General features: G+C 45.5%; 1 protein-coding gene and 1 long non-coding RNA gene across 10 annotated transcripts in view; one reads left to right on the top strand and one right to left on the bottom strand.

Moving 5' to 3' along the window:
• sh2d3ca (SH2 domain containing 3Ca) overlaps window positions 1-12,365 on the bottom strand; it is a 39,390-nt gene extending 27,025 nt beyond the window's left edge. For 3 of the 9 annotated variants that reach the window (XM_064307086.1, XM_064307088.1, XM_064307087.1), the window contains exons 1-3: window positions 12,227-12,365; window positions 9,747-10,545; window positions 4,588-4,627 (exon numbers count right to left, since the gene is read on the bottom strand). In XM_064307086.1, the coding sequence (XP_064163156.1) occupies window positions 4,588-4,627; window positions 9,747-10,545; window positions 12,227-12,245 (858 nt within the window). In that variant the 5' untranslated portion in view covers window positions 12,246-12,365. Of the gene's footprint in view, window positions 1-4,587; window positions 4,628-8,404; window positions 8,821-9,212; window positions 9,320-9,746; window positions 10,546-12,226 lie in introns of those variants that run through there. The other 6 variants (XM_064307091.1, XM_064307089.1, XM_064307090.1 and 3 more) reach the window with 6 other exon arrangements.
• Window positions 12,226-13,546, top strand: LOC135238916 (uncharacterized). The gene is made up of 2 exons (XR_010325227.1): window positions 12,226-12,356; window positions 13,462-13,546. It is a non-coding gene; the product is annotated as an uncharacterized LOC135238916 (long non-coding RNA).
• The last annotated feature ends 1,109 nt before the right edge of the window (window positions 13,547-14,655 follow it).

The following is a 14,655-nucleotide window of genomic DNA, read 5'->3' as shown; positions in this document are numbered from 1 at the left end:
TGGGCTGTTATTAAAAATGAAGTGGTGCTTTGAAATAATGCGCTCTGGAGAAGAGTTGCAGTAATGAGGCGGACCTAGAGATGTGAAATATGAATGGGGCCAAACAGAAAAAAAATCATTTGTTTTAAAAAAACAAACAAGGCATAAATTAAGCCTTGTTTGTTTTTAAACAACAAGGCTTAATGTGTGTGTGCGTGTGTGTGTGCATGCGTGTGCGTGCGTGTGTGTGTGAGCGTGCGTGTGTGTGGTGCGTGTGTGTGAGCGTGCGTGTGTGTGCATGCGTGTGCGTGTGTGTGTGTGTGAGCGTGCATATGCATGTGTGATAAAGATATAGATGAGGATTAAGCCCAAACCAATATCAGCCGCATAACCCAATCCGGGGCTCTAGGGGGTGTGTTCTGCCGCTCACTGAGCCGTGCCACTGCATCTGCCCTGTCCATCACGTCTCAGCTGACAGACGGGAGCGTCATCCCAGGAGCCCGTCTCCAAGTCTCCCTTAATCAGAGAGCCCCAGAAACACAGCTGCATACGGAAGTCACGGCCGGTTTTACAACTCCAAATGACTTCAGATCACCACCCTGACCACAGGGCACTGATCACGTTCTTTTGGGGGATGGGGGGGGGGGGTGGGTGGGCATGCGTGACTCAATCGGTGATGAAATGAATGAATCAGCTAATCTCTACAGCGAATGCTGAACTACATAATCAGGGCAGGGACGCGAAGAAAGACCGGAGGAATTCATTAACGCCATGGCTCTTTCTTCAGAAAATCTCCCTGAAGCTCTTCCGTGGATTATGTGATGTTTGAGTGGGAATAATCCCATAAGGCTGGATGTGTTCCATCATCCTGATCCAGCAATGGGAACGGCAGAATGCCATCAGGCACACCGCTTCCCAGCAGGCCGATCAACACAAAACGCATGGATATGCTTGCAAGCAAATAATCCTGCATTTTTATTGTTGCTATAATGTGCATACAGAGTGCAGATAATTCCTTTTTGTTCTGGGAGGGCAGTTGTGTTAATATCATCACAGGGGTGTGGCCCACCGAATGTCCTTGAGCCCCCCCCCCCGAACCCACTCCCACTCACCCCTCACTCAGCTAATTCTGAGCCCAATGCACTGTTATGGGTTCCGAGCTACAGTATGCTCTCTCAGTCCCTCAGTCAGATCATTCTCTACTCTCTCTACACTTCTGCACTTTCATTTCTTTACGGTCCCCTTTCAGTTCTTCCTGTTTTCTGCTTTTTTCTCACACTCACCCCTCCCCAATCACACATCTTCACCACCACCCTTCCCCCTCCACCCCTCCTTCTCTCGCCTCCGCTCACGCTCACAATCTCTCCCTCCACTCTCTGTCTGACTATAATTAAAAATTAATTACTCAGTCCCCGTCCCGCAGGCAGCGTTAAGAACACAACGGAGTGAGATTAGAGTGCCTGCGAGCTCTGTGCAGGCACACCGACTATAATGAGAGTTCTGGGGCAAATCTGACACTGTTCGTCACGGCGATCTTCATCAGCACCCTTTTTTACCCTTAAATCTCCACATTAACTCCGAGCCGCAGTTTTCCCACAGGCTATTTATTCTACCGTCTCACTGCAAGTGATGAAGCAAACACGCGCTGCTCTGTGTGATGGTAAGAACACTGGACTCTGGAGCAGGAGTTCACGGGGCTGCATGCCCCGACATAATCTGCAAAATATGTAAAAAACAATTTAAGTCACCGTGATTAAGGGGTTCTGCTAAGTGTGTAATGTAACATAATTAACCTATTTAATCAGCAAATACCAGACCGAGGCGTGTTAGCAGATCCTGCTCGGTCAATTCCGGTCTCAATCAATGCAGGCTGGGTAATAATTTAATTTCCAGAAGGAAGCATAAACCAGGTTCCTGCCGCAGTGAGAGAGGGAAGCCTCCTGTGTGAAGGGTACCTCCTCACACCAGCTGGGTCCTGCTCTCTCCCCCCCACCCCCTCCACCCCGGGACAGGCAAGTTTTTACTGAGCAGCCAGTGAGCCGTGTACGAGACGCGCGTTAATTATCTCCAAATAAACCTGCCCCGCCCCCCTTCAATCCCACCCCCCTCTGCGCAGTATGTAGGTCAGTGGCAGACTCGCAGGGTGCCACTCCTTCCCCCCTCACCTACGCTCCGCTCTCCCTGCGACCCCACGCTCCTCCATGGAGACACATCCTCCTGTCCTTTCCCCCTCACCTACGCTCCGCTCTCCCTGCGACCCCACGCTCCCCCATAGAGACGCATCCTCCTGTCCTATCCCCATTAAGACCAGATCGGTCATAACGCCCAGTCCCCAGACAAGCTTCTTATAACACAAATGGCCTGCATACATAATCAGCGAGTGTTCAGTGAGAGATAACAGGAAAGTGATGTCAGAGGTGGAGCTGGGGCGGTGAAGGAGAGTTCAGCCCCAGTCTCACCCGACCAGTCATCAGTCCTACGTCCCCTAATGCCAAAGCACTATCTCAAAAGGAGGCAAGATGCAACAACATCATAATATTTTCACGTCTATCACATGGCTTTGCATTTATTTTGATATAGGAGCCAATAATTGTTTTTACACATGCACATATGCATTTATAGCTGTGTATTCGATAGATGGAATGCTATGATGAATTATAAACATGTACTCTAGTACTATAGATGAAAGTAAGAATGATCACTAGACATTTTTTTTTAAAATATGCAGTAAAAAAATGGCTTTCTGAAATGCATTATTTCTGGTTTCAGAGTACACCGCCTTTGTGACCGAGCTCCCTCTGGAGTCTGATTATTGGTGATGATCTTTCGGTTCTTGCGGATACAACACTATGCCTCACATGGGTGCGATCTCTTCCCTGTCAGAGGCACAGTGACAGGCTACACAGGATTCATTTGGATTTAAAACCCCACCTCTACCGCTACTGCAGGAAATCAAGGAATACAGCCCCATCTAGTGGAAAATTTGAACAGTGCATGACCACCGAATCTGCTGCATACAGCTAGGGATTTCCCACATTACTGAAATAATGGCAATAAAAGCTCAGAGACTGCCAAAAACTACACATCATTTGAATTACAACACTTTTCTTTTTTTGAAGTCTTGTTGCGAAAAGACTTTCAACTTTCCGCTGTCATATCTATTTCACTAAAAACTTGGTCTCGGTGGCGTCAAAAACAGCTATTTATTTATTCTCTCAGGAAATATGCACAGCTGTAGCTGACAACATACAAAATGACAGTTTACTACACAGACTTCCAGCTTCCAGGTGATTGACAGTCGGCTACTAAACCCTATGCACCACAGAATGAAACAGATAAATGCTTAAATGTACCACTAGAGAAAACAAAAAAACTGAAGAGACGTTTGGTTTCTGTGGAGCAGCACAGAGAGGCTGAAGAATCGGGCGGCATAAGCATCAATCTGGCAGTGAAGCGCCAGGCTGAGATCATTCTGCCCTTTTCCTTTCAGAGCCAGATCGGGAGGTCGGCTCAATTGTGTCTAACCTTTAAGGCATTAAAACCTCCAGGGTTTTAGGGAACTGCATTGTACGTTTCTATGGTAACCTCAAACTAACACCCCCTCTAACCCGCCACAAAAAAACAGCCTGATGCAGGAGGAAGAGGTTCCATCGGCGTGCAGGAGTGCAGGAGGTGCTCTGCACTAAGGGTGCCATTCAGACAGACAGACAAGCACACAGACAGGCAGACAGCAGGGGCAGGCCTCTCAGAGCAACACACCCAGAGCCTCACACAAACCCCTGTGAATATATGGGCCCTTCTTCCTACTCACTACGCCCCCTGTTAGGCAGCCCAGGAACAGCCCCCCTCCCCGGCCCGTTCCCCCTCCAGTCCGCTCCTCCCATCTCTGAGTGGTAGCCAGTGAAAAACACAAGAGGGGACAAAGGGCCCTTGTCCCCCCCTGAGCTTCAGCGGGGTACACTCAAATGGAAGTGACAAAGGGCTGCCTGTCCCTCAGTACAGACTGCTGTCTCAGAGCCCCTCTCCAGACCCGGACGTGAGCACGCGCTGCATTACAGGCCCAGGGAAGACGTACCCCTTCTTTTTAACAATACCCTGAGCAAAGTATCGTTTCCAACCCCACAACCTGCGTCTGTTTCCTCAGTGCAAGCAGGACTGGTTTAAGAACTCCGCTGTTGTGTTCTTCTCGTTTTTCCGATGCTGCGATAAAGCAAGTCTGCGGAGCTCGGCTCCAGGTGCCTGGAGGTCACTCTGTTTCAGTTCTTCTTTGTTTACCGCAGAATGGGGCCAGTTGTCCCCGGTTACGCAGCCGGCGCAGAACTACCCCAGCGGAATGGGCGTAAATCCCGGCTCCTTTATGCCACCGGCCCTAATTGAGTTACAGCTCAGCCACCGCGCTCTCAGGAACACTGCCACAATCTCCTAGTTTCATATTAACCCAAAAGAAGACATTCACAGTCGTTCAAGTGCCTGATTCCCTGCTGGTTTTGTGCTACTGAAGCATGGACGATATCTCCATTTTTAACTGTACCTCAGCTGAGAAATCATGAAAGGATAGTCTGTGTCGCTATCCAGACCACTGTCCATCAGGATGTGAGAAAGACTTACCTTCACATATTCACCTCTGCTGTCCATGGAGTCCAAGTCACTATAAAGAGAAAAATCATAACAGCATTAAACAGGAGGCACCAATAAACCAGTCAACACACAATAAATACCATACTCACTGTATGAAAGATTTTTTGAATTTGCTTCTATTTTTCAGGAATAATTATCCTCAAAGATGTATCCAAGGATACATTTTTGTGTGTGTGTGTGTGTGAGTGTGTTTGTGCGCGAGTGTACGCGTGTGTTTGCATATGCGTGCATCAGAATCAGAATCAGAATCAGAATCGGGTTTATTGCCAAGTAGGTTTACACATACAAGGAATTTGTTTTGGTCAGGTGGTGCGTAACAGTGAACATAAAATAAGATAAATAGAGTAAGAAAAAAAAAAAAAATGAACAATAGTGCAGTAAAAAACATAACAGACATAACATAACATAACATAAACATAGTGCAAAACAATAACAATAGTGCAAGGGGATCTGCGTGTATGCATGAGCATGTGTGTGTGTGTGTGTGTGTGTGTGTGAGTGAATGTGTGCATAAGGATGTGTGCTTGTGCAAGTGTGTTTGTGTGGGTGTGTGTCTGCACTTGTGTATGGGCATGTGTGTTTGCATGTTATTTCATACCCACAAGCCTTGTGACAGATTACAGGCTTAACTGAGGGGTATAGAGACACAAGATAAACTAAACAGGAAGTAACACCTCAGTTTACACCAAACCACAGAAATATGAGTTCCAGGACGTGACTGTCATTTCTTCATAAAGCAACACATAGAAACCGCAGACAAAAAATGTCACTCCCATCTAAACTCTAAACCCTCTATGTGAAAAACCCACATTTCCGGCACTGACCCAAGTGCCTCAAATGTATATTTGAGTTAAAACTCTTTAGGTTAATAGCATAACTAATAGCAGAAACTCAGTTCAGTTGCACACTAAGCACTGAGGCCCAGCTGTTCCCAAAGACACATACCATTCCATGCGATCCACAGATCGACATAAGTGACTCCGAGTGACCTCCCTCCTCACAGTGTGCTTCTCACACAGACTTGTGCAGATGTACGCACACATGCGCGCACGCCCACACACACACACACACACACAGACACATACAATCCTTCAGCTTCAATCAGGAGACAACGAGGACAGCTGTAAATTAAGAAATGCAATATCCCATGCGCTCAAGGTCAGGGCTGAGGTTCACTTAATGTGCCAAACGGCAAGATTAACACTGCGTATTAACACCGCGTTCCCAAAGCAGGAGACGCAGGCTCTGCGGTCTGTGATCTGCCGGAGGTCTGGGCTGTCTGTCAAAGGTCTGGCCCCAGGAGAGGCCATTTCCATCTCTCAGTAAACAGACCCACGCAAAGTGTGGTCCTACATCACAGACAGAGCGAAACCCGCCCCGCCGGGGGGGTCTGTGCTCAGCGACTGACCCACAGCAGCGGAGGGGTCTCGTACGGCGAACGCCCCCACACACCTCACACGATCGGCAGGGCTGAATCCCACGGCTTGTCCCCAGGAAGGGATGGGGAGAAGAGCACACATCTTCACAGCAGAACTGAACTACACATCCAAGGCACAATAATGGAGCTGGACTGTAACAGTGGGGAGGAACCCGGAGGCCCGAGGCCAGCCCTGAAGACCCAGGGAAAAGCTGCACTCGACGTCAGAGCAGTGAGGTGCCGTGTTTGAGGAAACTCAGGCTTCCCACAGCAGCTCTGCATTCCAGCCTGGATTCCTCCTGCTAAATAGGAGCTTTCCCAGCTGGCGTTCATCTGTACTGGGGTGTCCCCTAATGCAATGCTCTCACTGTAGCTACATCTCTCACAGACATCACACACACACACACACACACACGCTCACACGCAGATAAGCACACACACGCTCACACACAGATAAGCACACACACACACACACACATATGCTCACACACACGCTCACACACAGATAAGCACACACACACATGCTCACACACACGCTCACACACACACACACACATGCTCACATACACGCATACGCACATGAACACACACAGGCACACGCACATAAGCACACACACACGCATGATCGCACACACACACACAAACCTGCTCACACACGCTCATACACACTTCCAAATGCTCACACACACACACACACACACACACACACACATGCTCACAGTGTATTTTCTGCTGTCATAACCCTGCCTCGCTGAAATAACCATCAGCCTTCCCCTCCACTTCCTGTCTCTTCCATTTGTTTTATAAACTCAGCCCTTCGGTCACAGATCATGGCCGGATCCCAGAGCTTCACAGCACAGCTATTTTATTACGCTGTTCCCAGCTGGGGGCGAGACCGGCGTGAAAAATTAGCAGCGAAAAAGGCAACAACAATGCAATTCGCAGTTCAGAGCTCAGTTTAGCCTTGTACACAGTTTGTTCTTCACACATAAGGCTCTTTCACTAACACAAAGCAGGGTTCCCGGTATTGTGCTCAGGATTGAGGACCGTTTGTTTGACTTTCCAGAATGGTAACAGAATGGTGAGTTGGGACAGAAAGGTACTTCACTTGGATTGAACCATTTTGCCTGACAAACAATCCTTTCTCCTGAGAGTGTAAATACTGAGTATTTCTAAGACAGCAGTTAATTTTACAGAAACTTAACTGATATTGCCAAAGGAAAATTTCACTGCTCCTGTCTGCAATCTCACAAACAAAAGCCCAGCAGGTCCAGAAATAGTCATTAAGGACAGATGGTAAAAACAAAAAAGTTATGGAAGCTAATAAGAGCCAGGCCAGGACAGTACCGTCAACTCAGTGGTTTTGGCTGGTTCCGCTGGTTTCTCTGCTTTAACATTTCAAACAGAGGATACAGAGAGAAAGAGAGAGAGGAGGAGGAGGAGGAGAGTGGCTCCAGAAATTTGTTTCTCTCCTTGTCTGAGGAATCTATAATCTTATCAAAGCCACGTGAAAATGATGTACTGTGAGATTTTCAAATGCATACATTTCATTTCTGAGTATAATTTAAATGTATGATGATTAGGAGAGCCTGTTGGAATCACTTTACATGAAAGTTAGGAAACTCCTGTCTGTGGCCCTGAGTCTAGTGCGCTCTGGATGATCAACCATTTCCAGCCTCTGCAGGCTCCTCACAGTGCAGCCCACCTCATCTGTCAGCTTCAAAAGCTGAGCTAACAGCCCAAGCACCTCTACCCTCCCAGTGACCCAGAAGGAACATGCCATTAAGTGAGCTGTGCTCTCATTCACACCAGCATTGCTGTTTGGGAAAGGAAGTATATCTTAAGGGAAAAAGGAAGAGATCCAAATTCATTAAGTGACGACCAGACTGCACCCCACCCTGTTTCCAGGCTATTAGTCTACTCTCTCTCTCCTAGAAGCACAGCTGCTAGCAAGAGTTTTACTGTGTATATATAGCAACTCACTTTATCCAGATAATGGTGGCAATATGTTAATGCTTTCCTGGAGACTTCATTTTGTTAACAAAGTTGCCATGTCTCTTTTTCTTGTGTGAGCAAGTTTTTTAAGAAAGTTTCAATGACTATATATATATATACAATTGATGGACTGCAGTATCTGAAATATATGCCAGAATGACTTCAAACAGCTTGTTCAGTTCTATTCCACACTTGCCATGCCACATGCTAATAAAACAATGTTTCAACACAGAAGCGTAATCATAAATAGGACTTTATTTAATTATTTAAACTTTTATATTTAGTTTAAAGCAGCGCAGTTTTAACCTGTCCGTTCTCCTTCAGTTTTCAAATGCAACGTATTGCCTTAACTAAAGCATCAAGGGATCGTCTCACCTCACGCCCATGGTCCACAGACGGAGAACAAAATTTCCAACGCCAGCATATTTGCCCTTTTCCCGATCCTAATGCGGTTTCTTCCACAAGATACTGTCGCGACACGACGGTTCTACACTCGCTCTTCTGCGAAAGTATTTTCCGTGGACCTTCTGATACAATTGAAAGAGCGCGTTGGAGCAGGGGAGGGACTTCGAACAAGTCCATAGAGTGCCAAGTATGAGCACAGCCGGCAACATTTAACTCACTTGCGTCCGTTCTAATCATAGATACTATACATTATAACGTGGGGGAAATGTGGCCTATTCACACTTTTTGCATATCCACCGGGAAGTAATATTCAGCATTTGATGTGCGAAAATAATTATTGCTGTTTGAGGCTTTAAGTTAACGCAATCAGTGGCGATCCTACTGAGCCTGCTCAGTGAAACCGGGACCCGTGGTGATTAGACAAATTCTGCATACATCAAAAGGGAACCCCTGCCCCATTTACAGGATTTTCGTTAATCTGAGATAGCGTGAAGAATTTGGATCAAGTGACTCATAAAGCATTTTATTAATCTTACATTTAAGCCTTTATGCTTTTCTTGAATTGATGTGAATCACTGCTGATTATTCAATTACCACTTGTAAATCCTCTTCTGTTACGTAGTCTTGATCATAATTACATTTTGACATGCTACAGAAGTGATATTTAACCGTTTAGTCACATACTACTCATCTCCTCTCCTCTCCTCTCTCCAGTAAGTTACTTTTCCTCAACTGCACGCGCATATTTTCCGCTGAGTCGCAATGATGTAATACCAACCTTTCTGTATTTTCAGCATGTCCTCTTCCACATCCCAGGAGAGATTGTGACTGTGACATTCTAACAGATGTTCATATGTGAGACTTTTTCCTCCTTTATATGGTCAAAGGCAACCAGAGTAGCAGTGCCCTACTGGTCATCTCGATGCCAGGCAGAGGAAACTGAATCATCATCCTGCCCATATTGTTTTTGTAAGGCCTGCTACCTCACTTACTGATCTTCAACTTTGCATTGTGGGAAAGGCAAGGAAAAACGTACACACTGTAAATATCTATTTCATATCTCATAACAATGTCTAGCTCGGTGTCCCTTTAGAAATATAAAATCTAAATCTTACATTAGAACTGCAATAACAAGCTGTTCCCACTGAGAGGTAGAAGAAACTGCCAGAATGTTCAAATTAAAAAAAAAAAATTTATTGGCACTGGAGAAGAAAGCAAGGAAGTTCACCCACAATGCCCTGCTCATCTTGCCAGGACCTCAGGGTTTATTTACATAATTTAAGGAGGCAGATATTCAAGCTCTGTATCTTACCTGGTCTCAGGCTCTGTCTTCAGGTCTTTATCTCGCAGCTGTTCCTGCTTTGCTGTGTCTGAGTGCTCTTCCTCTCTCTGTCCAGGGCAGGTCGTCTTGGGTGGTGCTGCTGGATGACTATTAGCTGGTAGGTCTTCATTTGGACCCTGGGAGAGGCTACCCTCACTAGGTGCTTTCACTGAGTTAGGATGAGAGGTCAGGATGGTAGGTGCTGTCGGGGTGGGGGCAGACATTGGCAGACTGGTCAGTTGTGATTGTTTCCCTGGCATTTCTGGTTTACCAGGAGGATCAGGATTGAGCGGAGTCTGTGATTGTGTGATGGCCAGCTGCTTCTCTGCTGGCGAGTCCACTTTCAGGTCAGTGTCTGTTGGTGGCTTTTCAGTCGGCACGCAGGGAAGAGGCCTGTCAGGCATGGGGTGGGGTTGAGGGGGTCCCTCAAGGGTTTGCGTCCGCTGTGCGGATAAAGCCATGAGCAGGGGCGAGTCACAGACATAGTCCCCTGTCTGTTTTTGGCTCTGTGTCCTGCTCAGCTCAGTCTTGCCTTTAGCCTTCTTAGATCCTCTGATGCTCTTTTCTTTCTTCTTCAGTGAGGGGCGGGGCATGGTGCCCATGTGAGTGTACATGTCACTGGACCGGGCATAACTGGCAGTGTGGGGACAGAGGTCCATGTCATCCGCTGACTTCTCCTCCACTGGAGCTTCACTCAAACTCCCATGGTGCTTCAGGGCAGACTTGGAGTCTCCTTTGTCTGAAGAGCGACGGAAGGAGAGGTTGGAAAGGCTCCCGAACCATTTAAAGCCTGCAAAGAGAAGACATACAGTAGGCTAGATTTTATCATGTGACAAGCATTGTCCTTCCTAAAAGATGACACCCATTATTTAGTGCATTACTCCTAAAAAAAATCATGAATCCTGAAGACATTTTGGTGCACTTTGTTGTTGAAAAGAGATTGGTGTCATTTATCCAAGAAGACATATTACTAGATGACCTGGGTTTAAATATGTATGTCCAGTACTGTAGCCATCATACAGTACAGCTGCACAATGTTTGCAGAATTTCAGCATTAATCATTAAGGTTCTGATATGCAACTGAACTCAATTAAATCATAATAGGCTATATATTTTCCTGTGCTTATATCTCTCAATTGGCTCTGGCAATTATTATTATTTTATTTTATTTTTTTTAATTAATTTTAAATCATTATTCTGCAGAACAGAAACTTGTAGCTGGCCTACTACTTTTGGCCTGTACTACACACAGACGGGTGACAAATTAAAGGAAAAACCTTAATAAATGCGTGGAGAAACACGCATTTGTCTGGATTTAATCCAATGCCATGAGGCTCATCTATTCACCAGAATGTGATTGAAGGCTAATTGGTTTTGCTTTAGACCACAGACACTGAAATGCCCTGGTATCTCCCGTTGTAAAGTCGAATAGTCATCAAAACATCTGTAAGCACTTAAAATATTCTTCATCACACAAAAACTGGGCCATTTAAAACAATATGTAAAACTGAAATTATATTTTTAAAGAACCCCAAAAAGTGAGCTGCTTCTCAGAACATCACAGGTCACTGACTTTGTTCACCGTAAGGGGGCGATAGCCAGTCGTTTTTGCTCATCTCAAGCGGGATTTTGGTCCACAGTTGGAGACCGTGATCTTATGCTTCTTGTCACTGCATTGCAGATATGAGGTAGGCATAATTTTACCATGCAGCTGCATACTAACTACAGAATCAACTTTAAGAAGATTGTCAGCAGCTCATAGTTCACTGCGGTGGGTCCACAGTGACCTTCCTCTAACCAGCTATTCAGGTCAGCCTTCTTATAGCATGTTGTGCATCCGCTTCACAGACACACCTTTGCAAAAGAAATCAATTCGCAGCCTGGACGGTACTTCCTGTGTTGCAGTGTATTTCTGAGTTTGGCTCAAGTTGCTTTGCGCATTCAGCCTCTTTGCCTTGGCACTGCAGAGGTTGAGAAAGACTAACCACCTCACTCAGCAGATAAGAGCTGCGGAAGCCTGGTCACATGACTTTCAGAGTGGCAGAGCATCTATGTCTGCCGAGCAAAGCAAAGATTTGTCAACTTGTACTACATGTCGTAACAGAATAGAAGATCCCTGTGTGTACCCGACTGCCAGATGTAAAGCCCTTAGAATCTGAATGTATAGAAAAACTCCCCCGATGACCATAGCACAGCGTTGTAGAGCAGTAGTTATCATTTCTAAGCAATCTAAACTATGCCAAAATATTGATTTAGCAACCTCTAGTGTGTGGCAGGTCTTAGCTTTGATTTTTTTTTTTAAGGAATTCTTCCTTGAGGTATGAACTTCTGTAGCTACCTCCAGCCCGCCGAGCGAGTCGCTGAGCCGTGAAAGCGTTAATTCACATGGTCACCACAGAGGTGCCACGCTGAGAGGTGCACACGAGCGCCGACGGAAAGGACGCAGGCGCCGGAGCCAACGGAAAACTTACTCAGCTTGCGCTTTATCATGATGTCCGGAGAGGAAGGCTGGATCTGCTGGCGGTTCTGAGCGTCAGTTTCGGATGCTGTCCTCACTCTGGGCAGAAACCGCTCTCTGAATCACACTTCCGCAGCACAGAGGTATGAAACGCTGGCAGGCAGCTTGCGCTGATGCCTCAATAGATATCATGACTTCCTGTGCTGAAAGAGGGCGGAGGTGTGTCACACAGCGGCTGAAGAAAACATCGCTGCTGCCTGAGGACAACGCTATTGGTGACAGAAAGAGGTCTATATATATATATTCCTGAATGTAATCATTTTAAACCTTGAAGATATGCTTTCTAGCACTGAGCTCAAGGCCATTAGTTCAACAGGCCTGATCTCTTGTAAAATCTTTCATTATCATGTTCACATCTTTTATGTTGCCTGACATCTTCATGAAATAGTGTATGCAACATTTTGGCCACCCATAGTCAAAGTACTACAGATTCAAAATAATAAACTAAAGTGAAAATGGCAGATGCAAAAGTTCTGGCACCCTGTAATTTAGTCAGTTGCACCTCTAAACATTTCCTTTAGCCTTTCTGTTCTTGCTTTTGCATTTCCCCACGCTTAACCACATACCTTTTTTCGCTCTGGACTGTTTGTAGGTGTTGAATTAACAACACAGACATATCTTTAAAGTGTATTTTAAGGGCGGTAAAACATAAATCGCATGACATGATTCTTAAGGACACAGATAAGGCCCACCTACCCTCCTGTGATTTCATCTCTTTAAATTGGCTCTTGCCTGATAAGCAGCTCCTATCACTGTTTATGTAACCTCGAGCTGGGTGTAGTGGGGGGTGGGGGTGTTTGCGATTAATGTCTTTGAGCAGCATGCCAGCACCAAAGAGAGACAAACAAATTTGTAAGTTCAAAAATAAGTGTTTCTCATCTCCCGTTTGTCAGCCAGTGCTAAACATGAAATATGAGTATTTCCAATCTCTACCACATCCATGATTCTGGGAGCGATACAATGAGATGAGAAACCTCTCAGGAAGCGTTGAGACAGAGTATATCCACATTGGTTGAATGCATGTGACAAAAGCTCTGGGATTGTGGTGGGGTTTAATTCCAGGTAGAGCTGTTGATTCAGTTGGTTAAATGCTTTATGTCAAATCCTCCTGTAAAAAGCGAAATAATTTTTTTTTTTTAAATGATGGGTATCAGAATGTATGTGACACAGAAGTATTTGTTTTCACAGGAAAATGGATCTTCAAAGCAGCGTCATTCTGTCCACACTGTCAACAAAACAACAGAAAATATGAATAAAAAGCACTCTGGGAGCATTACATTTGAAAATGAGAATTTATTTTGACGAATAATTGGGCCTCGTTGGGTGGGGATGTTTTCTTTCCGGGACACAAATGAAAGGGGAGGAAGATAAAAAAAGAGAAATTGCAAAATGATGAAGTGAATTTGCAAGCATGTTTCACTTCCTCCTTTCCGGTCCTGACTTCCTGCGTTATTGAAACCTGTCAGGGCAGGGTGGCGCTGAAAAGCTATTGAAATGTTTCACAAATTAGCAGCTGTAAGCGGTGAAATACCCCAGTATGAACGCATCATCATCTACTCTCTGACATGATGGTTCACACAGCCCTCATGGAGCCGCTGGTCTGCCTCGCTAAGCTCTCGCGGAGAGGCTGAGGGAGGCGCTGCCCTGGCCCGGCTGACTCTGCCCATTACAGGGCCTTGCGTGTGCCAAATACTCTGCGCCAAGAGCCGCTAATTGCTGAGCGTGACACAAACTGATGACCTCCCTGGCACACAATGGGCAAAGCTCCAGCAAAAGATGCACTGTCCTCTCTGCCATGGAACCCACATGACACCTCTGTGTGGCACTGTACCCATTGTCACGACGACGGCATGAGGAGGCACACGGCTGCAGACACTGAGGGAGTACTGTCTCCATAGAAATGTGATTACAAGGATGATTCTATAAGGGTGATTCTAAAACAACAGGCAGATTCATGCTAGCACAGGTGCGGGGCTGCTTGGTTTGGTCAAACGTGGATCTGAAAATGATCACAAATTCTCAGTTCTTTTGATCATAATGACCAAGACATTGTGAACTGTCTGTTCGAAAGAAACGTTTTTAGGGAATATATCACACCTGAAGAATGTGGTTACATTATGTGGGTCAAGTTGTTTTTCTTTATTAAACTCTTCCACTTTGCCAAAACAGCTCTTGTGAACCAGATGTATAGTACATGAATGTTGTCTGTATAGGAAAATAGCATTGCCATCTTTGACAATATAACAACAGCTGTTGTGAAATAAAAGTTGAATTTACATATAAGTCCTAAATACACTTTCAATTCTAATTTATAATTCTAATTTATAAAGTATAAGAGTACTGTACAATTAAACCAATAATGAGCTCCTAATGTTAACTGAC

The sequence above is a fragment of the Anguilla rostrata genome, chromosome 14, assembly GCF_018555375.3.
Source record: "Anguilla rostrata isolate EN2019 chromosome 14, ASM1855537v3, whole genome shotgun sequence".
NCBI classification, from domain to species: Eukaryota; Metazoa; Chordata; class Actinopteri; order Anguilliformes; family Anguillidae; genus Anguilla; species Anguilla rostrata.
The sequence above is the reverse complement of the archived record's forward strand: the minus strand, read 5'-3'. Positions and strand labels throughout refer to the sequence as shown.